The sequence below is a fragment of the Salvelinus sp. IW2-2015 genome, unplaced genomic scaffold, assembly GCF_002910315.2.
Source record: "Salvelinus sp. IW2-2015 unplaced genomic scaffold, ASM291031v2 Un_scaffold86, whole genome shotgun sequence".
Taxonomy (NCBI): domain Eukaryota; kingdom Metazoa; phylum Chordata; class Actinopteri; order Salmoniformes; family Salmonidae; genus Salvelinus; species Salvelinus sp. IW2-2015.
In genome coordinates this window covers 113,985-139,761 of record NW_019942515.1, presented here as the reverse complement: position 1 = coordinate 139,761, position 25,777 = coordinate 113,985, and the positions used below count along the sequence as shown (strand labels likewise).

At 45.8% G+C, this 25,777-nt stretch overlaps 1 protein-coding gene across 5 annotated transcripts; it reads right to left on the bottom strand.

The window, feature by feature from the left end:
• Window positions 1-807: 807 nt before the first annotated feature.
• Window positions 808-24,586, bottom strand: LOC112068127 (multifunctional protein CAD). Of its 5 annotated transcripts, XM_024135165.2 has the most exons (44): window positions 24,179-24,586; window positions 23,146-23,285; window positions 22,883-23,012; window positions 22,611-22,753; window positions 22,248-22,389; window positions 21,859-22,030; window positions 21,135-21,320; window positions 20,515-20,624; window positions 20,292-20,434; window positions 20,051-20,182; window positions 19,611-19,844; window positions 19,212-19,433; window positions 18,333-18,521; window positions 17,584-17,708; window positions 17,345-17,478; window positions 17,057-17,169; window positions 16,709-16,959; window positions 16,179-16,425; window positions 15,973-16,071; window positions 15,528-15,752; window positions 13,807-13,989; window positions 13,422-13,640; window positions 13,082-13,249; window positions 12,807-12,989; window positions 11,028-11,132; window positions 10,655-10,900; window positions 10,455-10,536; window positions 10,113-10,279; window positions 9,794-9,958; window positions 9,573-9,704; window positions 9,029-9,230; window positions 7,962-8,152; window positions 7,561-7,797; window positions 7,292-7,430; window positions 7,140-7,181; window positions 6,489-6,545; window positions 5,874-6,049; window positions 5,530-5,604; window positions 2,532-2,744; window positions 2,237-2,362; window positions 1,810-1,965; window positions 1,562-1,663; window positions 1,384-1,478; window positions 808-1,266 (listed from the first exon to the last, which is right to left on the bottom strand). In XM_024135165.2, the coding sequence occupies exons 1-44, from the start codon at window positions 24,258-24,260 to the stop codon at window positions 1,167-1,169; spliced, it is 6,780 nt and encodes a 2,259-aa protein (XP_023990933.1). In that variant the 5' UTR covers window positions 24,261-24,586; the 3' UTR covers window positions 808-1,166. The 5 variants fall into 5 exon arrangements, with proteins under 5 accessions (XP_023990933.1, XP_023990934.1, XP_023990935.1 ...); XM_024135166.2 differs by lacking the exon at window positions 7,140-7,181 and having other exon boundaries at window positions 6,489-6,548; XM_024135167.2 differs by lacking the exon at window positions 7,140-7,181.
• Window positions 24,587-25,777: the final 1,191 nt, after the last annotated feature.

The following is a 25,777-nucleotide window of genomic DNA, read 5'->3' as shown; positions in this document are numbered from 1 at the left end:
GTTAATGCGGAGGATTTTCCCAAGTTTGCTTTTGACATATCCCACATTAGTCATTGGGGTAAAATTAGTCTCCACTTTTGTGGATTGGGTTTATCAGTCTTTGGTCCCAAATATTGGAGAAGTTGCCAAAGCTGAGTATGATGTTAAAGAGTTTAAGTATAGCCAATTGTAATTTGTGGTCTGTATATTTTATACATTTCATTTAGGATACCAACAACACCACAGACCTTCTTGGGTCAAAGGGTTTGTATTTAACAGAAATATGCAAATATGTGCTAGAACACATACCTTCACCACCTGGGGGCGGTCCGTCAGGAAGTCCAGGTTCCAATTGCATAGGGAGGATTTCAGTCCCAGGGCCGTGAGCTTAGAATGCACTATGGTATTGAAGGCTGAGCTGTAGTCAATGAACAGCATCCTCACATATGCATTCCTTTTGTCCAAGTGGGTGAGGGCAGTGTGCAGTGCAATGGCAATTGCGTCGTCTGTGGATCGGTCAGGGCAGTAGGCAAAACYTTCTTACGTCCTTCGTGGAGACCGGCAGCTCAGTCGTTGTGCTTGAAGCGTGAGAAAAAGGTGTTTAGCTCATCCGGTAGGTCGGCGTTGATGTGTGCTAATGTGGCTGGCTTTCTATTTGTAATCCGTGATTGCTCCTCTACTTTGCCCCTGTACTTGCGTTTCGCCATCTTGATCGATTATGTGTAGGTTTAGCAACAGACTAATGAATACACACCTGGGTAGAACCATTCACTAAACATTTACATGATAACAGCTTAATGTCCTGTAGTTAATCAAATAAACACCATCTACAAAACCATTCACATTTTATTATTTATAAAACACCTAAAAAGAGTCCAACAAATCATACAATCAACACCAGACGACTCCAGTCAGTGATACAAAAATAAAGTATTCTATGAACGACATACTGATATCTGTAACATGGAACAGTAATTGTTGTTAAGTGATAATACTAATTCATTCCGGGAGAAATACCAGGGTTGAAGAGGAGTACACACTAAACATGTGACTGTATATAGACTGTTGGAGCGGTTTCATCATTGTGATCACCAGTAGTGCCCCCTCACTCTTACTGAGACCTTAATACATTTGGTCCATATTGCTCTCGCAATCCCAACAGTGGGGTGTGTCCAACTATCTACCGATCATCTGCCCAGCACAGTGGCAAGGAGGGCCATGCGGATGTACATGCCGTTCTCAGCCTGCCGGAAGTAGGCAGCACGAGGATCAGTGTCCACCTCCGCACTGCAAGAGAGAAAGTCAACATGAAACCAAATCATCCCTCTTAAGACTGCGAACATTAGTGAATCAAAGGAAGTATAATGAAGAGAGATGCGTTGTAATCTAGGGGAACATCCGTACCTGATCTCATTGACTCTCGGTAGAGGATGCATCACCACCATCTTCTTCTTCGCTCCAGTCATGATGTGTGGGGTGAGGATGAACTGACCGAAGCACTGGAGAAAAACAAAACAAGGGATTTTAGCACTGATCAAACACTAAGGCCTCACAGGTTAGTGAAACCCCATCCCATCTTTACCGCTTTGTACTCTTCCTCGGAGGAAAACCTCTCCTTCTGAATCCTGGTCATGTAGAGGACGTCAGTGTCAGGCAGGGCCTCTTCGATGCTCTCAAACTCTTCCTGCAGTCACAAGGACATACAGTAGTTTAGCGCTTTATGTAGTGCATTCGATATGTGAAGGACACCTACATACCAGCAGCAGTGCCATTAAGATTTAGATACAGAGCCATCAGCTTTACCACAAAAAAACCATGCGATCCACCCACCTGCTTGATGCCTTTGGAGGCCACAAAGTCAATGATCTCGGAGGGCATGTGGAGATTCTTTGGGGCGACGTAGCGCAGAGTGATCCTGTACTGGGTGAGCAGCCTGGCCAGGGAATGAACTGTGCGGCCATGCTTCAGGTCCCCTACCATGGTGATCTACAGACAGACATCGAGAGAGACAAGAGTCAGGATACCTGGATGAAGCCTGGAGGGCCATTGGGCATTGGCTATGTTAACTTAAAAAAGGCAGGCTGCCATCACAACATACAAAGTCAGGTTCCAGATCTTACAGCTTTCTGTTTGCATTACCGTAAAATAAAATAAAAATACTGCACTGTTTACACTTCTAAATTGGTATTAGCACTAGTACTGCTGCGAAGACATGACCATCATCCCTGAAGGGGAGATGGGTGTGTTGAGGTCTCACCGTCATGCCGTTGACCGTACCCAGCTCCTCTCTGATGGTGAATACATCCAGCAGGGCCTGCGTGGGGTGCTCCCCGACCCCGTCCCCAGCGTTGATCACCGGCTTCCGGCAGTGCCTCGCTGCAGACTACAGGTGGAAATAAACAAGTCGGATACAGCCGAGCAAGTACATCTTCTCACTCAAACTGGCAACAAGGTTCACTTTTTCAAAGTGTTCTCTCAGAATATCTTGCCTTAATGAACATGACAAGCGTTCAAGTGAAGTTGTAACGCGGCGTATCGACACCGCTGCTCACCTCCACGGCCCCTGGCGTGGGGTGTCGCAGCACCAGGACGTCAGCGTAGCAGCTCATGGTCTGGACCGAGTCCGCCAGAGACTCGCCCTTCTGCGACGAGGAGGTGGCCTCACAGAAATGGACCACGGAGCCACCCAGACGCTGCATTGCCGCTGCAAACGAACTGCTGGTGCGCGTGCTGACCTCGTAGAACATGGATGCCATCACCTTACCCTGAGAGAGTAACACACAGGGGTCTAAGACGAAGAATACAGACTAGCGTACACCAGATCCATCTTTGAGCACAGCATTCAGGCATTTCAGGGCACACAGCATTTCTACACTGAACACAAATATAAACACAAATATAAACACGACATGCAAAGTGTTGGTCCCATGTTTCATGAGCTGAAACAAAAAAGCCCAGAAATGTTCCATACACATACAAAGCTTATTTCTCTCAAAGTTCATGCACAAATTTGTTTACATCCCTGTTGGTGAGCATTTCTCCTTTTCCAAGATAATCCATCCACCTGACAGGTATAGCATATCAAGAAGCTGAATAAACAGCATGTTCATTACACGGGTGCACCTTGTGCTGGGGACAATAAAAGGCCACTTTAAAAATGTGCAGTTTTGTCATGTCTCAAGTTGAGTGAGCATGCAATTGGCATGACGACTGCAGGAACTTCCACCAGAGGTGTTGCCAGAGAATTRAATGTCAATTTCTCTACTATAAGCCACCCCCAATGTAATTTTAGAGAATTGGGCAGCAACGTCCAATCGGCCTCACAACCGCAGACCACGCCAGCCCAGAACCTCCACATCCGGCTTCTTCACCTGCGGAATCAGGGGTGGTGGTTGCTGAGGAGTATTTCTGTCTGTAATAAAGCCCTTTTGTGGGGAATAACTCATTCTGATTGGGTGGGCCTAWGCCCTCCCAGGCCCACCCATGTCTGCACCCCTGTCCAGTCATGTGAAATCCATAGATTAGGGCCTAATAAACTGATTTAAATTGACTGATTTCCGTATAACTGTAAAATCTGAAAATGTTGCGTTATATACATAACTCAGCAAAAAAAGAAACGTCCTCTCACTGTCAACTTTATTCGCGTTTATTCTCAGCAAACTTAACATGTGTAAATATTTGAACATAACAAGATTCAACAACTGAGACATAAACTGAACAAGTTCCACAGACATGTGACTAACAGAAATTGAATAATGTGTCCCTGAACAAAGGGGGGGGGGTCAAAATCAAAAGTAAGTCAGTATCTGGTGTGGCCACCAGCTGCATTAAGTACTGCAGTGCATCTCCTCCTCATGGACTGCAACAGATTTGTCAGTTCTTGCTGTGAGATGTTACCCCACTCTTCCACCAAGGCTACTGCAAGTTCCCGGACATTTCTGGGGGGAATGGCCATAGCCCTCACCCTCCGATCCAACAGGTCCCAGACGTGCKCAATGGGATTGAGATCCGGGCTCTTCGCTGGCCATGGCAGAACACTGACATCCCGTGCTTGCGGGAAATCACGCACAGAACGAGCAGTATTGCTGGTGGCATTGTCATGCTGGAGGGTCATGTCAGGATGASCCTGCAGGAAGGGTACCACATGAGGGAGGAGGATGTCTTCCCTGTAACGCACASCGTTGAGATTGCCTGCAATGACAACAAGCTCAGTCCGATGATGCTGTGACACACCGCCCCAGACCATGACGGACCCTCCACCTCGATCCCGCTCCAGGAGTACAGGCCTCTAACGCTCATTYCTTCGACGATAAACGCGAATCCGACCATCACCCCTGGTGAGACAAAACCGCGACTCGTCAGTGAAGAGCACTTTTTTCCAGTCCTGTCTGGGCAAGCGGCGGGGGGTTTGTGCCCATAGGCGACGTTGTTGCCGGTGATGTCTGGTGAGGACCTGCCTTACAACAGGCCTACAAGCCCTCAGTCARGCCTCTCTCAGCCTATTGCGGACAGTCTGAGCACTGATGGAGGGATTGTGCATTCCTGGTGTAACTCGGGCAGTTGTTGTTGCCATCCTGTACCGGTCCCGCAGGTGTGATGGTCGGATATACTGATCCTGTGCAGGTGTTGATACAYGTGGTCTGCCACTGCGAGGACGATCAGCWGTCCATCCTGTCTCCCTGTAGCGCTGTCTTAAACGCCTCAGTACGGACAATGCAATTTATTGCCCTGGCCACATCCGCAGTCCTCATGCTTCCTTGCAGCATGCCTAAGGCACATTCACGCAGATGTTCAGGGACCCTGGGCAGCTTTCTTTTGGTGTTTTTCAGAGTCAGTAGAAAGGCCTCTTTAGTGTCCTAAGTTTCATAACTGTGACCTTAATTGCCTACCGTCTGTAAGCTGTTAGTGTCTTAACGACTGTACCACAGGTGCGTGTTCATGAATTGTTTATGGTACATTGAACAAGCATGGGAAACAGTGTTAAAACCCTTTACAATGAAGATCTGTGAAGTTATTTGGATTTTTACGAATTATCTTTGAAAGACAGGGTCCTGAAAAAGGGACATTTATTTTTTTGCTAAGATAATATATATATAATTTCCCCCCCGCAGAATATATTCTTACAACTGAGATTTACTAACAGTGGCACACCTTGAGACATTCAGAAAACTTGTTTTATGAGATCTTTAGGCATAGATGCACACAGGTGGCAGGTGTTGCTTGTATTCCCTTCTAGATCAGGTGATGTCATCAACTCCTATGTGAGTAATCATTTCCGGTAGTTGTTTTGTTGTTATTTTATACAACACACCTGCTCCTGTACGTTTAAGCTGAAGGACTATGGCTCAGGAAGAACTACGCTGCCTCCGGAAGTCCTGCAGATTACTCAAACCCTGGGTGACTCAACACTGGACTTAATGGAACGGCCTGAGCGGCTACTCTGAAATTAGCTTCTCTCCTGCAATTTATACTGTGATAAATCACAGAAATACTCACACGGTTGTTCTTTAGATTAATCAGAGTTTTAAACAAAAAGGAAAGAATTCTTACCTTCAGGATGTCAAGGCTTCTCTCTTTCTGAACCATCAGGCGAAGAGTATGGGCCACGTTAAACATGTGAGAGATCTGAAATAAAGAGTTAGAAGAAAAATATATATATTTATAAAAGTTCTTTAGTAAATAATGTCCCTGGCTATGTGTGTAGAGCAGCGTTTCCCAACCCTGGTCCTCCAGTACCCCCCAACAGTACAGCTTTTTTGTAGCCCTTAACAAACCCCTCCTTCAACTCATTGAGGGCTTGATGATTAGTTGACAAGTTGAATCAGGTTACAGTAAAAATGTATACTGTTGGGATTACTTGAGGACCAGGGTTGGGAAACACTGGTGTAGAGTACCTGTTCCTTGCTGAACTGCCTGACAGAGAGGACGTGTTGTCCCACTAGGGGGTGGAGCACTGGGGAGGTCTGGAGGTGGGCCAGGGGCTGCCCTGCCGCTGCCTCAGCCCGAGGGGACAGGATCCTGGCCAGGGGAGGGGGATGGCTGTAACTGTCCCCAGCTGCAGGGGCCATCTCTGGGGACAGAGGAACACGAAACGCTTCAAATACCACAGGAAAAATCGAACACGTGTGAATATTAATTGTTTTAGCAAAGTCTCTTAAGGATTGCAGTCTTTTCTATTTCCTGAGGATGAAACACAACAAACACCTGAAAAGCATTGATTACACCATATTTCAACGCGCTTTCTTTCAAAGCAATCCAAGCATTAGGAAAGCAGTCGGCTCAGAGCAAAGCGACATGGGTAGTGCAGCAACTAATGAGAAGGAACAGAATTGCAAACTTTTTCTAGCAATCTCAACAACCAACTATTCCATGACATACAGGTATTCAAAGCAGCTACCAGTATAACTCCATTGAAATGGTCTGTCAGAATATTACACCAAACAGCCTTAACGATAGCAGAGCTAGGAAATGTATTATGCGTAACAGCTGAGCTACGTCAAGCTTCAAACCTTCTCTGAAACTTTCTTCAAATGCTCTTCTTAATGCTCTCGCCCTTGAATCTTCAGCTGCTTAGAATTTCATGACAAAATGTTAGAACACAAGTGTTAGAGAGATGATACAAAACGGTGGTATTTAGACAATGCTATAGCAATTAGCCAGTGTAGTGACAATCAAAGCCAACGTCAGTGGGTTATAAATACGYTTGAGATTGGTACAGCACTGAGCGTCATTTCTTCAATCCATTGTTTCTTACAAAGACAGTTCATCTTAATAAATGTGAGAATCAAACAACTTCCATCATTGATAGGGGCTGTGATCATACAGTCYTAGTAATGGGTGAAGAGCATAGCAAATGGCCAACCAAAACAAGGCTTTTAATTCCTTCATTCCCATCTCAGCAACACACTTGTATCCATCGATAAAGCACAGTCCCAGGTCTTTAGCATCAGAGTGAGCTATAGGTGGAGCCCTAGATTTAGACATTTCATTTAATCAGCAAATGTACTCAGCCAATCAATCTGTCATGATGACCATGCAGCCTATAGTAGAGACAGTTGGATCACTCGTTATACGATCTTCGCTTTCTCAAACGCTTCATATACGGTGCACTTAGAAATCACATGATCAGTTGGTTCAGAGATATAGATTAAAAGGTTTACCAATGACATCCAAGTGCCATTTTGTGTGCATCGTCCTAAAACCTGTAAATGGACAGTGAATATACCATTTATTGAAACGGACATTCACACAGCACTTTGCCACCACAAGCAAGAGCTCAGTTAGGCAAGAGAAAATATTGAGGCTGTAGTACCTGGGGGCATGCCTGGGTCGGAGGACCTGTGAACGCGAGGCGGGAGCATGTAGCGCCCGTCCCCAGCGGAACGGCGAGGACTCTGGGCGCATGTACGGATGCCCTCACACGGAGGGGTCAGCCGGGGGTGCTCTGGGGTCTGCCACACACAAAAGACACACAACAACCTTAGTGCCACAGACAATGCTTGCTAGTATGCTACATAAGCACATATTACTGTATCCGCACACTAACGTGACTGGCCGGAGCTGAAAGGGGTGGGACTGTACCTTTGGGATTTCTTTCACTGGCTCAGGGGGCTGGAGGAGGGGGATGGGTGCAGGCCAAGTCTTCACATCCTCCCCATAGCCAGGCGGGACCAGCACCTGTCCGTCGATGTAGGCCACCTCTCCTCTGAGCACCACTCTGCGGACCTTGCCTTTCACCTTCATGCCTTCAAAGGGCGTCCACTTGGACTTGGTGAACTGCATGTGTTTGGGGATGACCCACTCCTGCTCCAGGTCCACCTGGTGGGAGAGAGCAGGTCTAGAATGTTCTTGAAAAGCCAAAACATTGATCATCTTTTCAATTCCTCTTTGTATTTCAACGTGGAAACCCAAGGATATAAATCCTTGCCATGTTGCCCATTTTACATGGTTAAAAACGCTCGTTGGTGTGTGCCTGTAGCTACCTCTACATAGGTGTTGGCCTGTGCGGGAAGGGAGAAAATTTTGCGGGGGTTGTCGTACAGGCGCTTGATGATATCGTCGATGGTGAGGCGCCCATCGCTGACGGCGGTGAGGAGAAGGGGCAGCATGGTCTCAAGGCCGGGGTAACCTGGTGGGGGCTTCTCTGAGTTCTTCTCCTCCACTGAATGGGGGGCTGTTAGTTAGCAAAAACACACAGAAATATCAGAACTGTTGTATGGCAACACTCATCTTGTAATTGTGTGATAAAAAACAAGTAAGGGTTAACGGAGCCCTCACCGTTAGGGCTTCACGATATGGACAAAAATAAAATAATCTATATATATATATATATATATATATATATTTTACTTGCGTTACAGATCAAAAACATCAGGAATGAGAGAAATGATATGGTTGTAATAAAGTAGGAACTTGGAATACAGTGCTGTTTGGCAAGACAGCACATTTTTTTAAAGCCAGGTAAGAGTGTTGGTCAGTGTTTCCCAGGGGACCCAAATTACAGTTGAATAGATGTTACATTGACAAAGATTTTAGAATATGCTTCTTCTATTCCTCTGATTCAGAACATGCCGTTGCACAAGCATGTCGATCTACCCCACTACTAGTAGCAGCCTGTATTAGGGCTAACGTTTACTAGACAGATTTGCCCTAGCACAGCACATTTTAAGTAGATTATTAGTGATTAGTATTAGCAGCTAATTGGGGAGGACGGGCTCATTAATAGCTGGAACGGAATAGAACACAAACACATTGTTTCCATGTGTTTGATACCATTCCAGCCATTATTATGAGCCATCCTCCCCTCAGCAGCCTTCTGTGGTAGGTACATGAGCAGCTTGCCCAGACTAACTAGTGTTTTGCAGAGAGATAAATAGCTACACAAACTAATAGTATAATACCGAAAACATGTGGATTTATATAAAGAGGCAAAGTGAAAATCAGCATTGTTCTTTTTTTTGATACATCTTTTGACTGCATGAATTGACTTATGACAATATGACAAACGGAGTAAACTATAAAAATTGATTTATGGTGTAGCCCTACTCACCGTGGTCAGTTGCGAAGCAGTCAATGATGTCCAGGTGTTCCCAGAGGGCCTCCATGTCCTCCCGGGTGCCCAGCATGGGGCGGACCTGTGCCCGGCCGTCCCCAATGTCCACCACGTTCTCCTCACACAGGAAGAGGTGGTGGGGTGCTACCTCACACGTCACCTGGATGCCCTTCTGCTTGGCTGCACGGATGATCAGGATCTGGGGGAAGTGAAGCGTGGAATAGATGCCAATTCATTACATACTAGTAGAACAGAAAACATGGTTCTTTCTTTATCTTATGTGTTGGTCTTAAAATGAATCACTTCAAATGGCACAAAGCTAATTTGTTCGATGGTTTTTTTCCTCTAGCTACAGGTGTGTGTTCTTGCAGTTCATCTTAATGAAAGCAACCAGTGAGGACTCCTTCCCCAAAAAACCACAACTACAAGGTTTCTGCGTGCCTCAATTGACACCTCATTCACCCTGGAGACAATGAACGGGCAACACAACAAGGCAAAGCAGTGCTATATCTGTATGTGATGTTCCAGGCGGCCATCTTACCTCCTCCTTCTTGGCCACATGGCAGATATGTACAGCTCTCTGGTACAGCTGGGCCACCATCAAGACGGCTGCCACAGTCTGCTTCTCTGCGTGTGCCACGATTGGCAGGTGCTTGGGCCACTTCTCAAAGTGCTAGTTCACGCAAAGAGAAAGCGCAACTGGTCAGCTCAAAGAGATCAATGTGAACGACCTATCAACGACCTCATTCAGTTGATACCTACCTCCATCCACATTGAGACGTTGTCCATCTTCAGAGTGGAGTAGGTGTCGTTCAGATACATCTTCAGCCCAGCGGCTGAGTTAGCGATGGAGGGCAAGATGGTGGAGTTGTCTGAAGTCGCTCCGACGTAAAGGGCATAGTCACACCGACACCCTGCCTTGGCAAGCTGAGACGACAGGGACAAAACAGAGGAACAGCTCACGAGTAAACCAACAGGTACTGATTTGGCCCATTTTATAAATAGGCATAATTTAATGTTTTGGAACAGACTAATTTCAAATATCCAGTGGTAAATGTCTTAATGACTATCCTCTCGTTACCTTCTGGACCATGGCGAAGGAGCTGGGGTCGATTATGGCAGGTGCCGTGTTGGGCATGGCACATACCAAGGTGACGCCCCCTGCCAGGGCAGCCGCTGTGCCCGAGGAGAAATCCTCCTTGTGGGTGGCACCCGGCTCCCGCAGGTGGACGTGCACATCTATCAGACCTGGCACCGGGGACAGGGGGAGGGGACTCGATGAGTACTGTTCAGAAACACTGCAGTTCCACAGGTTGACTGAAGGAGCTATCATGTATTGTCCAAATACAGGAAGAAAACAAGGTGCTTATATTTGAAATGAACAGACTTTACTTTTTAGCACAGCCCAAGCCTTACTGCTTACCAGGCAGGCGAATCAACTTCTGTGACGTCATACAGTCCACGTGAGTCTTGACGGGCGGGAAGCTGCCAACCAGACGCAGCGCCTACAATTACAGGAGCACATGCTTCAATCAGGACAGTCAACAATCTATGTAGAATCAACACAGCACGTCAAACATCAGCAGTGGCTAACATCCCATCATAGCCCCCTAACTAACCTACCTGGACAAACAGCTTGGTGCACTTGATGTCAATGATGAGCGGCACGGAGTAGTCGATGGCCATGCGGCGGGTGCGGTAACCCTTGGTGACGAAGGAGGAGAGGCGTCGGCCTCCGGAGTTCCTCATGGAGAGGTTGATGACCATGTCAAAGTGGTGGTCCTCCAGGTATTCCAAGATGTTCCTCTGCTTGTCCTTGTTGGGGCAGTCGCTCTCCTCCTCCCCAAATGGCCAGTCCACCGCCATCACCTGAAAGAGACCGAACATAACAATTCGGTCAAATTCAGGAAGTAAATTGAAAATGACGTTGTGAATTGAAAATGGCTCATTCTGGGATCCTGTTGAGAAGAGCCCACTCATCCTAGATGTGATGTACCTTGACTCCATGCTCAGTGTAGAAGTCAGCAGTCCCCAGACTGGCATACAGGTCATAGCCCAGACTCTCCAGCGCCTGAACAGTAGGCAGCAGCTCACTCTTGTTCTGCAAAGATACAATTAATAGTTACAGTGGGGAGAACAAGTATTTGATACACTGCCGATTTTGCAGGTTTTCCTACTTACAAAGCATGTAGAGGTCTGTAATTTTTACGGAATCTAAAACAAAAATCCAGAAAATCACATTGTATGATTTTTAAGTAATTAATTTGCATTTTATTGCATGACATAAGTATTTGATCACCTACCAACCAGTAAGAATTCCRGCTCTCACAGACCTGTTAGTTTTTCTTTAAGAAGCCCTCCTGTTCTCCACTCATTACCTGTATTAACTGCACCTGTTTGAACTCGTTACCTGTATAAAAGACACCTGTCCACACACTCAATCAAACAGACTCCAACCTCTCCACAATGGCCAAGACCAGAGAGCTGTGTAAGGACATCAGGGATAAATTGTAGACCTGTACAAGGCTGGGATGGGCTACAGGACAATAACCAAGCAGCTTGGTGAGAAGGCAACAACTGTTGGCACAATTATTAGAAAATGGAAGAAGTTCAAGATGACGGTCAATCACCCTCGGTCTGGGGCTCCATGCAAGATATCACCTCGTGGGGCATCAATGATCATGAGGAATGTGAGGGATCAGCCCAGAACTACACGGAAGGACCTGGTCAATGACCTGAAGAGAGCTGGGACCACAGTCTCAAAGAAAACCATTAGTAACACACTACGCCGTCATGGATTAAAATCCTGCAGCRCACGCAAGGTCCCCCTGCTCAAGCCAGCGCATGTCCAGGCCCRTCTGAAGTTTGCCAATGACCATCTGGATGATCCAGAGGAGGAATGGGAGAMGGTCATGTGGTCTGATGAGACAAAAATAGAGCTTTTTGCTCTAAACTCCACTCGCCGTGTTTGGAGGAATAGAAGGATGAGTACAACCCCAAGAACACCATCCCAACCGTGAAGCATGGAGGTGGAAACATCATTCTTTGGGGATGCTTTTCTGCAAAGGGGACAGGACGACTGCACCGTATTGAGGGGAGRATGGATGGGGCCATGTATCGCGAGATCTTGACCAACAACCTCCTTCCCTCAGTAAGAGCATTGAAGATGGGTCGTGGCTGGGTCTTCCAGCATGACAACGACCCGAAACACACAGCCAGGGCAACTAAGGAGTGGCTCCGTAAGAAGCATCTCAAGGTCCTGGAGTGGCCTAGCCAGTCTCCAGACCTGAACCCAATAGAAAATCTTTGGAGGGAGCCGAAAGTCCGTATTGCCCAGCGACAGCCCCGAAACCTGAAGGATCTGGAGAAGGTCTGTATGGAGGAGTGGGCCAAAATCCCTGCTGCAGTGTGTGCAAACCTGGTCAAGAACTACAGGAAACGTATGATCTCTGTAATTGCAAACTAAGGTTTCTGTACCAAATATTCAGTTCTGCTTTTCTGATGTATCAAATACTTATGTCATGCAATAAAATGCAAATTAATTACTTAATCATACAATGTGATTTTCTGGATTTTTGTTTTAGATTCCTTCTCTCACAGTTGAAGTGTACCTATGATAAAAATTACAGACCTCTACATGCTTTGTAAGTAGGAAAACCTGCAAAATTGTCAGTGTATCAAATACTTGTTCTCCCCACTGTATGTACTGCTGGCCTCTCAAAATGAATTTCCATGAAAACATTTAGCTCTTTGTATTATAGTCAGGCTAGTGTACCTTGTAACTGCCAATTGACAGCAGAATGTTCTTCTTGGGGATCTTGAAGCCTGTGCTGAGCATGGCCTTCAGATAGGCCTCGTATCTGTTCTCTCCAAAGCAGGCCACCTCCCCAGTACTGGTCATCTCTACCCCCAGCACCACATCAGCTCCGGCCAAACGAGAGAACGAGAACTGGGGGACCTAAGAGACAACATATCCAAGTTGGTGTATGATCGGTGAAACAATAATTCAACTGGATTATTTTACAGTTGTGGACTCCTCAGTTGGGTTACCTTGACGCCCACGATGCCCACTCCTTTCATCAGACCCACGGGCTCCATCTTCTCTCCCATGATGACGCGCGTTGCCAGGGCGACCAGATCCACTCCCAGAGTCTTTGAGACGAACGGGAAGGAGCGGGAGACACGGACATTGCACTCGATCACCTTCAGCTGGTCATCCTGTCCAGAAAACAATTTTGTTGCAATTAAARGCAACCGGACAGCCATTGGAAATCCCACAGGGAACAGAAACATACTTGTATGGTTGTGGGTGACATTCTGTTTGGCATGTTATTGTTTGTCAACCGCTGATTTGAAACTCCAAAAACAAAAACTGTCTTTTAGACTTTACCTTAGCGATGAGTTGCAGGTTAAAAGGCCCGGTGACCTGCAGTTCCTGTCCGATGGCATGGACGATCATCTTGATACGCTCCATGGTCTTCTGGTTGATGTCCTGGGGGGGTGTGACCAGGGTSGCGTCCCCAGAGTGCACCCCGGCGTTCTCCACATGTTCCGATACAGCGATGGCCATCACCACGCCGTCGCACGCCACCGCGTCCACGTCTATCTCCTGGAACAAAGAGAGACGCCAGTCAGGTCCAGACTATAGTTGACTAAAGGAGCCATCATGGATAGTTCACTTTTTTTGGCAAATTGAAAATAAGTGAATTATCCCGTTAAATGACAAAGCAGTGAGGCATTTCAATATAAGTAATAAAGAATTTCCCAAGTCGTACCTTGGCCTCCTGGATGAACTTTGAGATGACCACGGGGTATTCCTTGGACACGGCCACAGCGCTGCTCAGGTACTTCTCCAGGTCGCTGTCTGTGTACGCCACGTTCATGGCCGCTCCACTCAGCACGTAGGAGGGACGCACCAGGCAGGGGTAGCCCGCAGTCTCACAGAACTTCATGGCTGACTGGGGAGGAGAGGAGGATACAATATAACATACTGTGCCTTCAGAAAGTATTCACACCCYTTGACTTTTTCCACATTTTGTTGTGTTACAGCGTGAATTAAAATTGTTGCTTGTGTCACTGGCCTACACACACACAACCCCATAATGTCAAAGTGGAATTATGTTTAGACATTTTTACAAATTTATTAAAAATGCAAATCTGAAACGTCTCGAGGCAATCAGTACTTCACCCCTTTGTCATGGCAAGCCTAAATAAGTTCAGGAGAGAAAAAAATGCTTAACAAGTCACATAATATGTTGCATGGACTCACTCTGTATGCAATAAGTGTTTTACATGATTTTTAAATGACTACCTCATCTCTGTACCCCACACATACAATTATCTGTAAGGTCCCTAAGTCGAGCAGTGAATTTCAAACACAGATTCAACCACAAAGACCAGGGAGGTTTTCCAACGTCTCGCAAAGAGCATCCATTGGCAGAAAAAAAGCTGACACTGAATATCCCTTTGAGCACGGTGAAGTTATTACACTTTGGATGGTGTATCAATACACCCAGTCACTATAAAGATAGTTGCCGGAGATCAATTTCACATTGATGCCAATGGTGACTTTAAAACAGTTACACAGTTTAATGGCTGTGATAGTTTTCTTCTAACGATGGATCAACAACATTTTAGTTCGTCCACAATGCTAACCTAAATGACAGAGTGATAAGAAAAAAGCATGTGCAGAATGTTTTTTTAATATTCCAAAACATGCATCCTACTTACAATAAGGCACTAAAGTAAAACTGCAAAAAATGTGGCAAGAAAAAAACCTCTGTTCTGAAAACGAAGCATTATGTTTGGGGCTAATCCAACAACACATTACGGAGTACCACTCTTCATATTTTCAAGCATGATGGTGGCTGCATCATGTTATGGGTATGCTTGTCATCAGCAAGGACTAGGGAGTTTTGTAGGATAAAATAAAATATATGTTTTTACTAAATATACAATAAAGCCAAGCACAGGCAAAATCCTAGAAGAAAATCTGGTCCCGTCTGCTTTCCAACAGACACTGGGAGACCAATTCAACTTTCAGGACAACAGTAGCCTAAAACACAAGACCAAATATACACTGGAGTTGCTTACCAAGACGACATTGAATGTTCCTGAGTGGCCTAGTTACGGTTTTGACTTAAAAATCAGCTTAAGTCTATGGCAGGACTTGAAAATGGCTGTCTAACAATGATCAACAACCAGCTTGACAGAGCTTGAAGAATTTAAAAAATAATAAATGTGCAAATATTGTACAATCCAGGTGTGCAAAGCTTTACAGCTGTAACCGCTGCCAAATGTGATTCTAACATGTATTGACTCAGGGGTGTGAATACTTATGTAAATTAGATATTTTTGTATTACTTTTTCATTATGGGATATTGTGTGTCACAATTTCTATCCAACTTGAGATTGACTCATCTGCAACCAAGACCTATAACCTCCTCATTACTGTTTTGAAATTCTAAATGGATTAGAAGCCCTGTTCTGTGCTGACCTCAATCTCAGTGAGTTCCTTCCACTGGGGCTGGCTGATGCCAATGGTGTCCAGCATGCGGGAGAACTTAAACCTGTTCTCAGCAGAGTCGATGAACTCCGGGGAGGTGCCCAATATACGACACTGCTGCCTGTGGAGGGACATGGCGATGTTGTTGGGCAGCTGGCCCCCCATGGACAGGATCACTCCCTCTGGGTTCTCCATCTCATAGATGTCCATCACAACCTGGAGGAGGGGAGGAGATAATGGAGCTTTATGGTCATGGCAACATACCATGCATGAAACAGGGTTAGATGGCGAGGTGTTGAGGCCCTTTGCTCAGGTGATAAAAGCATTAGATCAAGTAAGTTTGGACTTTTGAATGTTGATTATTGTTTGATGAAAAACTACAAAATAAAATGTTTGAAAGTGAGTTGGGACTATGCCATCAGTTGAGCATTCTTACCTCAAAGGAGATCTCATCGAAGTAGAGACGGTCACACATGTCGTAGTCTGTGCTGACAGTCTCTGGGTTATAGTTCACCATGATGGTTTTATAGCCCATCTAAAAAAAAAAGCATCAAAACACAGAGAATCATGACAATATCAGCTTTTGTTCAACATTCTTCTAATAAATGAGAGCTATTCTGCACAAAGCAGAAATCGACTTACCTTCCTGAGTTCCATGATGCAGCCCACAGCGCACCAGTCAAACTCCACACTGCTGCCGATGCGGTAAACCCCAGAGCCGATTACTATGACATGGGGATCTCCAAAGCCCAGGTCGCTTTCTGTACCGTTATAGGTCAGGTACAGGTAGTTGGTGTGGGCGGGCCACTCCGCCGCCACAGTGTCGATCTGCTTCACCACAGGCAGGATGCTCCAATCTCGACGCATCTTCCTCACCGCCAGCTCGGTACTGGGGAGAGACATAGGTTTAAAGGTCAGAGTTCAGACAAGTTCATTTTAAAGACAGACATTTCAAACCAAGTCTCCCCCCCCCCATCTCACTGCTCTGAGGAACTGAACCCAGAAACACAAAACATAACCCAGACAGACTGCGTCCCATTCCGACTCGTCATCGTATCAATGAAGAATCTCTCATTTATTTTGTATGTTTTTCATGTACCAGCCTCAACTTTTAATTATGTTTGAAACGTGAACAACGGGCTACCATTCTCAGGAGTATCACAGTACTCTACCTCTGCACAGCCAGGGCGATCTGCTTGTCTGAGAAGCCCAGCTGCTTGGCTTTCCTCATCACCTCCAGAGGCATGGCACTCTCGTCCTGGTTGTACGACTCCAGCACCTTCTCATGGACCGCAATGTTCTTCATTTTGTGAAGGAACCAGCGGTCGATCTTGGTTAGGTCGTAAAGGCGGTCCACTGTATAGCCTGCCCTGAGAGCAGCCGCCAGAACAAAGATACGTTTGTCTGTCGGGGTCTGCAGCTCCTGTAAGACCACAGGACAGAGGCATGTCAGAACAGTTCACATAAAATGCAGCCAAGAGGAAAAAGACAGAAAAAAAAAAAAGGTTGAGTGAGCTTACCTCGTCAGACACTGGTTTGATGGTGTGGTCAAAGCCCACACAGTTCTCATCCACCATCCGCAGAGCCTTCTGGAAGGCTTCCTCAAAGCTGCGGCCGATGGCCATCACTTCTCCTACAAAAGGTCACAGACAAAAACTGTGTCAACCAACTATCAACCAACTCCTTTGTGTGAACTTGCAATGCAACCCGAGTGGTGGTAGAATCATCTGCCCCTACAGATAGCAGGCAGATAAGGCACTCTACTGCTCCCAAATTAGATCATTAATAAAAAGTGCTTGTCCTCTTACCCACGCTCTTCATGGAGCTACCTATCTTGGTGCTGACGCGCAGGAACTTGCTGAGATCCCAGCGAGGGACCTTCACCACACAGTAGTCCAGACTGGGCTCAAAGTTAGCCGTGGTCTGGTTGGTCACMGAGTTCCTGTACAATAACAAACATTACCTGTTAGAACCATGGTATTAGTAGATCAATGCCAAAATGCAATTCTTAACCTGACATCAGGCCACAAAACGTGAATAAACTCACTTGAGGACAGGTAGCGGGATGCCCAATCCCAGCTTGGCAGCCACGTAGGCCAGGGGATATCCTGTAGCTTTACTGGCCAGAGCTGAGCTCCGAGATAGACGGGCATTCACCTCAATGATGTAGTACTGCAGCACAAAAACACTGATTTAGATGATTGCTATACAGTATAAACATTTGAAAATATCAGAACACGTTCAGCGTTTCCCCCCCCCAAGATTTTTTCAGCAGTGACAAAGTTAGGGTGGGGGGGCAGTGGGCGTAGGCAATGGTGCAGTTTTAGAGGCCCTCCTCTTGGTTGCAGAGAAAATGTTGGTGTTTTAAATATAATTTCCTGGAATTCTAAACATTTTGTCATGGGGCAAAAATACAATTTTACTGTTTTAAAGCAAGTTTCCTGCAATTCTACACATTTTGCCATGCGTATGCTGTGTTCTTATGCTATCTGAGTGACTCAATTATAACAAAAATCAAATGGGGGCTCCATGCCATGACATTTTAGATTCTCCATGACTGTCCAGCTTTTATTTAGGTGATACGTTCTCAAAGATGATCTTGTTTAAAAATATATAGCTCCATTATCTTTTCTACATACTTTATATCTGGTTTTAGTCGTTTAAGTTCACATTGAAAACATTTAACCATCCCGAAATATACATTTTCTTTGCAGTGGACACAATTTATGGGAAACACTGATGTTTCGAAGGGTTAACACTAGTATAAACGATCACAATGTCAGTATGGACCATTACCTGCTCAGACTCCGGGTTGAGGGCGTACTGGATGTTACACTCTCCAATGATGCCTAGGTGTCTGATGACCTTGATGGCAGTGTTCCTCAACATGTTGTACTCATAGTCGTTGAGCGTCTGACTGGGCGCCACCACGATGGACTCCCCAGTGTGGATACCCAGAGGGTCAATGTTCTCCATGTTACATACCTACAGGATAGAAAACACTCAACACTTTAATCACATTCTTGCTTTTTCAACTTGATTGATAAAGGAAGCTTCACGTTTAAAAGAATTATGACGTATAAACTCTAAAGATCAGCCGTAACAGTCAAATGCATAATAAAATTGAAAAAAACGTATAGTAACAAATATACAGGTAACTGCCAAAATAACAAACACTTGAGTGAATGAGGGATACAAATTATATTAAAAGCTGGTGCAATTAAGATCCCATCATGCTTAGGGTCATGTATAAAAATGCTGGACAGGCCATTTTCTGGGCTACCATGGCTATGTCGAGATAGGATGATATTGCCCCCATCCACAGGGAACGAGTGGTCATTGAATGGTTTGTTGAGCATGAAAACGATGTAAACCATATGCCATGGCTGTTTCAGTCACCAGATCTCAACSCAATTGAACACTTACGGGAGATTCTGGATTGGCGCCTGAGACTGCGTTTTCCACATCCATCAACAAAACACCAGATTATGGAATTTCTTGTGGGAGAATGGTGTCGCATCCCTCCAATAGAGTTCCAGAATCTATGCAAAGGCCTATTGAAGCCGTTCTGGCTATTAAGACACTTTATGTTGGTGTTTCCTTTATTTTGGCAGTTACCTGTACATAATACTTACATAGTAACAAATATATGCATAGTGATTTCCCTCTACTTACGGTGATACAGTTGTCGTAGGCGTCTCTGACCACCTCATACTCAATCTCTTTCCAGCCTTTCAGGGACTTGTCCACTAGGACCTGGGAAGTGTGGGCGAAGGCAGATGTCACCAGAGAGGTCAACTCCTCCCTGTTGTTGGCAAAGCCAGAGCCCAGTCCTCCCAAGGCAAAGGCCGAGCGCACCAGGACAGGGTAGCCAATACGCTCTGCAGCCGCTACTGCCTAGGACACACAGAAAAGCCCACAACACATAAAAATACACATCAAAAAGCAAAAGCCCACAACAGTCAAACAGATTAACAGGCTGATTCCAATCAACGTACAAGTGACAATCAGTATGGGTCAATGTGTGTGTGAGAAGGAGTGTGCGTGACATTTGTCCCAAGCCCTTCTCCTTACCTGCTCCACAGACACAGCGGCCTCGCTGGGCGCCACGTGTTCATTGATCTCCTCCATCTTCTCCACAAAGATCTTCCTGTCCTCAGTCATCTCGATGGAAGCGACCGGCGTCCCCAGCACGCGCACCGCATACTTCTTCAGGACTCCCCTCTTGGTCAGCTGCACCCCGCAGTTAAGAGCAGTCTGCCCCCCGAAGGTCAGGAGGACCCCGTCTGGACGCTCATTCTTTATCACCTGGACAGGCGAAATAGGGCAGAGGGTCAGTTCTCACTCATTGAATGAATATCAACCGTAGGTCAACCATGCTCCTTACTGATCTTCTATCAGTTCTGAGTACCTGAGAGATGGAATACACATGCTTTGCTTGTTGAGCACTGATCAGAAATCAGTGACTGGAGGATGGCGCAGGTAGCAGTGGCCATTCCATTAGCCTTCCTTACCTGAGTGACATACTCCGGGGTGAGAGGCAGGAAGTAAACCTTGTCAGCCAGACCCTTGGAGGTTTGCACCGTGGCGATGTTGGGGTTGATGAGCACAGTCTGAATGTTCTCCTCCTTCAATGCTTTTATGGCCTGGGGGAGGGTTGGACATAGAAGTGTCTGATTAGCTCAAATACTCTTAAATTATACTGCTCCTAACACCTGCTGTTGGATCGTCACTGGGGTTGGTAGTGTGTCTCACCTGAGAGCCAGAGTAGTCAAACTCCCCAGCCTGTCCGATGGAGAGGCCTCCAGAACCCAGGATTAGGACTTTGCGTGGCCGAACAAATTCCTCCGGATTGGTAGATCCAGGATAGGTCAGGTGCTCTGTCAGTCTCTGCTTCACTAGAGGAAGGGAGAGGTGTTACTATACCCTACAGGTGGAATACATATGTAAGAACAGTTGAGATGAACGCATGTCTAACCTGGTTTGCCACTCTTGCCCTCCTTGTGGTCTCTGACTGTGTCCAGAAACACATCAAACAGACTGACCAGGTCAGTGGGGCCTGCCATGTGCTCTGGGTGGAACTGGACACTGGAATGAYATGGGTAAAACAATATCTGGTTTTCAACTTCCTGTATCTTGGAGGGTCATTTTGTGGTCTACCATCTTTTCCAATTAAAGGCCTAGTGCAGTCAATTCTGTTTTCCTGTGTTTTGTATAACAGCTGATGAAAACACTGTAAAAGTGTGAAAACATTTGATCAGTGTTATTTCCAAGATGGTTGCTGGTTGAAAATACAATATACACAGGACCTTCTAATCAAGAGGTTTGCATTGGCAGGAGTTTCGGCTTTCCACGGCGACGTCACCATGCAGTAAAATGGTTAATGGACCAATAACAAAAGAGTTCCAAACCTCTCTGCCAGATAGTTTCCCCCTCCCAGACAGTCCTAGCAAAATTCTTGCTTGAGAAAGTTTGTTTCAGAATCTATTTTTGCCCATTTTAATATATTTAAAGTGTTACCCAGAAACGGCTGCATTGGGCCTTTAAACAAGTTGAAAGGCTGGAAGCAGCGCATGAGTTCCCATTGGTAGATGGTACCTGAATAGGTGTTTGGTGTTGTGCACGATGCCCTCACTGGTCTGGTCATTGGCGTTGGTGAAGAGCACGTCCCAGCCCTGTGGCAGGGTCAGGGGATCCACAGCAAAGCCATGGTTCTGAGATGTGATGAAACAGCGATCTGTGCCCTTGTGGATACAGGGCTGGTTATGGCCACGATTCCCATACCTGAAACAGACAAGTGTTTTTAGTCAAATTCTATTCTTCAATGGTTGAGCTCTATTCCAGATGCAGATTCATAGTGCTCCAGCAGAATCCTTACTTGACACCTGCACAGTGCAAAGGTCTTGCTTTAAACCCTCTAAACTGTTCTGCTTTCCACTGGCATTCCAGAGGGACAAAAGGAAGCTGGCATCTCATCTGGCCTTGAGACTAAGGGAACGCTAACAAAGTAACAATCCCAGGAGTCTTACCAAAACAAACCAGGCCTTTCCAGCAACCCAGCAATGCCCTAGGCTATGTCCAAACTGCTGCGCTAAGCAGAAAAGCTAATTTCACACCAGAACGCTCCCAGATAAATAAAGAGGGGCCTGGGAAGAACTACATCTGAGGGAGGGGGCCAAACAATAGCAAAAACAGTCAGCACCTCTGGCTTTGTCCTCTTTGAAACCAAACAAAGACAGTAAGCAGAACTTAAGACCTGAGGAGGCAGAAAGAGAGAGTGACAAGTCAGGACAACCATGTAGTGCCCTGTCCCTGTACTAACTTCATTTTGTAGGTTTTTGCTCCGATGGCGAGGGAGAGAAGCTGGTTGCCCAGGCAGATACCAAACACAGGCTTGGGGTTGTCCACACACACCACCTTCCTCACGTTGTCTATGGTCTCCGTACAGAACTGGGGGTCCCCAGGGCCGTTGCTGATGAACAGCCCATCAAAATCTGAAAAGGACCACAACTTTGTCAGGATAGCCAAAATACATTTTGTAATACAAACTATTTCACATACAATAGAACTTCATGACTGGAACTAACTTTGCAGGTCAGATGCTCCAAGGTAAAGATTAAGGCAGGGGAGAGATTAGAGGCAAAACAAGGGAACGGGGAGAAATCTCTGAATCGTATATGAAACCCAGTGCAGTAACCAGCTGTGACTAACCTGTGCTGTCCAGTGGGTGATCCCAGGGCACCACGGTGACACAGGCCCCTCTCTGACACAGGCAACGGATCTGGTTGTACTTAATGCCACAGTCTACAGCTGTGATCCTGACAGCACCACTGGGGTTGAACACCCGGGGCTCCTGCTCAACAGACAGAAAAGGTACTTACACCCTGASAAGGATTAGGCATCTGCCTATCCACTGTGGTGAGAGAAAACATTTCACCAACTTGCAATGTGTTAAGCTACAGATTCAGTGTTATGCAATCCACACAAAACAATTGGCATTTGATTGAGGAAGTTTCAGGATCCTAACACTAGAAAAGCGTGACAGGGTCAAGCTTAAACATAGTAACACCGTACCTTCATGGACACCTCCTTGACAAGGTTCCTCTGGTCAGGGTTGTCAAATGGAACGTTGGCCTCGGGCGTTCCGTCCACAACCAGCTTCCCCAGCATTGTACCCTTCTCACGGATCTTCTTGGTCAGACGACGGGTGTCAATTCCTACAGTGTCAAGCGCATTAACTGCAACCTCTATTGTAGAGGCTCTACTGTAGACACCACATATCAAAACACATATTCAGACAACATTTGATACAGTACTAGGATGTTTAGAATGATAACTCTACTGACCCTCTAGGCCGGGGATACCCTGCTCTTTGAGCCACTGGTCCAGAGACATGGCTGAGCTCCAGTGGCTGGGGTTCTGGGAGACCTCTCCGACAATGAGGGCTGCAGCGTGGATCTTAGAAGACTCAAACCACTGAGGGGAAAAATAACAGAACATTACATTCAAACAGGTGCTTAGGGTCAACAAGGGCAATATACTGTTCTCCACCCACTATTTCTGTTGGGACGCTTCTGTGAAACGCTGACTACATGCCAACTCCACCCACCTTGCTGAGTCCAAAGTCCCCCTCCTCATCCTGGGGTATTCCATAGTTGCCCTGCAGAGGGTAGGTGAGGGTGAGGATCTGACACATGTAGGACGGGTCAGTCAGGGCCTCTGGGTAGCCAACCATGCCTGTCTGAAACACTGGAAAACAATCATCAGGTCAACTTTTCAGTTTTCATAGCAAAGTGGAAATTAGTGAGAAGTGCTTCAATTCAGATTTGGCACATTTTGAAAAAGGTGATGCAACTTGAACTTTGGAAATGTGCACTGTGTTCCATTTATTAGTACACGTGGACTGAAAGAAATAGACCTTACGATCTAAATGAATGCTAGCTACATCTCCATTACAATGTATGGGACACGGTACAGCGGTGGGCTCCCGAGTGGCGCAGTGATCGAAGGCACTGCATCTCAGTGCAAGAGACTACAGTCCCTGGCTTGAATCCAGGCTGTATCACATCCGGCCGTGATTGGGAGTCCCATAGGGCGACGCACAACTGGCCCAGCACGTCCACGTCTGTCCGGGGTATGCCATTATTGTATTTGTTCTTAACTGACTTGCCTAGTTAAATAAGGGTTAAAACTACAAAATAAATAAACAGCAAGGACAATATAGGAGAAACATGTTCATAAGTTGTTCAAACTGACTTAAATTGAGTTCTGATTAGGTGGAATACAGCTATGACCAGAAGTCACTTTTTGTAGCAGGTTAGGAGAATATGGTTATGGTTAGGAAGAGGATTAGCTAAAATTCTTAGCCGAAATAAGAATAAATGAAGGGGTCAGAGGTTATGTGTCATACTACTACAGGGCACGCGCAACTTTGGGGGTTACATGAAGACCACTAGGCACACACCGGCAAGAGTTTTGGGTGAATAGAGCTGCGTTTAGCTATACAATTTGACTTTGTGGGTAACATATAGGTAGTTAACGTTACCCATTAGAATACCTGTATAAATTATAACATAACTACATTAGACAGATGTTGCAATGCGATGAGCTAACTAGCTTTCTCCTCATAAAATACGACTTACCAACTTCACCAGACACTGACGCATTTGCCCCGAAAAGGCGGCCCTTGAACGTGGTCCCATCTTCTAAAATCAGGGTTGCCATTTTTTTAAATAAAATTGTCAATACTGTAATTGTACAGATTTAACGCAGTCTTCGATTCGATTATGGGAAGCAAACAGCTTTTTGTCTGATCGATGCTTCAGTTCCGCAATGCTTGCCCACGTGCAACACACGCTGGCCAGATGCTAATGAGGATGCACGAGCGAAAATCTTGCTTGAAAAATGGCTAAGTTAAAAGGAAGACAAATTATTGTGTTGGTTTATTTGCAAACAAAATAAAGCGTCAAAAACGACATGAAGAAATGTTGTATGCCGAAAACTGTRCGCTAGGTCCGCATGCAGCACTAACAGTGTGGAACTTTTCAGCGACCTCACCGTGTTTACATAGAACCCCACAGTGAAAACGTCATAATACCCATAAACCCTAGCGGTCAAACACGGAAATTGTTCCAATCGTTATTTCATCATTCATTTTTAATTGATATATTCATTTATTTTATTGCAACAGTAATAAATGTTTTCATTGTATTCACATCATTCATTTTTCCCATAGGGGATTTTAGAACCATGGAGAGAAAGAGAAGACACCTGTATAAGATTCAGGAAAAGGTGGAGGCAGCGATATCCATAGGCGAAGTGAGAAAGGGAAAGACGTGGACACAGGAGGTTCAATAATACATTTAAATTGGTGGAGAAATATCGACTGGGAGGTGTGATCATTGTCAGGGGGAGATGGAGACAGTGGAACATGTTATTTTTATTTATTTAACTAGGTAAGTCAGTTCAGAACAAATTATTATTTACAATGACGGCCTACCCGGCCAAACCTCCCCTAACCGGACGATAACCGGACGACGCTGGGCCAATTGTGCGCCGCCCTATGGGACGCCCGATCACGGCCAGTTGTGATAGAGCCTGAGATCAAACCAGGGTCTGTATCGATGCCTCTAGCACTGAGATGCAGTGCCTTAGAGTGCTACGTCACTCGGGAGCCCCTCTATTTCAGTGCCAGAAATATGTGAGGGAAAGGAACCGAGTGTTATTAGATTTGAGGAGTAACAGGGTTTAAGAGCCAGGATTAAGTGAACTGCTGGGGAAATCTTCAGGGGATGTAGTATTTAATTTATTATTTGGTTTTCTTAGGGAAACAAGATTATTGGGTAGGATTTAGACCTTCACTGTCTTTGGTCCACACTCCAGTCCAGTTGGTAGTGGTAATGCAGCTTAAAGTTGGTCGCCATCCCCATATAAAATTCACAGAAGAAGAAGATTTTAAGACCAATTCAAACAAGGGGATTGTTCGAATGTTGCCGCCTACAGTGCAGCAGTGGAGGCTGCTGGGGGGGCGAACGGCTCRTAGTAATGGCTGGAACGGAGCGAATGGCATAAAACACATAGAAACCATGTTTGATGTATTTGATACCATTCCACCTATTCTGCTCCAGCCATTACCACGATCGTTCTCCCCAATTAAGGTGCCACCAAACTCTTGTTTGGTGCCACCTTAATTGGGGAGAACAGGTTATTTCTCTACTGACCTGGCGGGCATTGGAATGGGC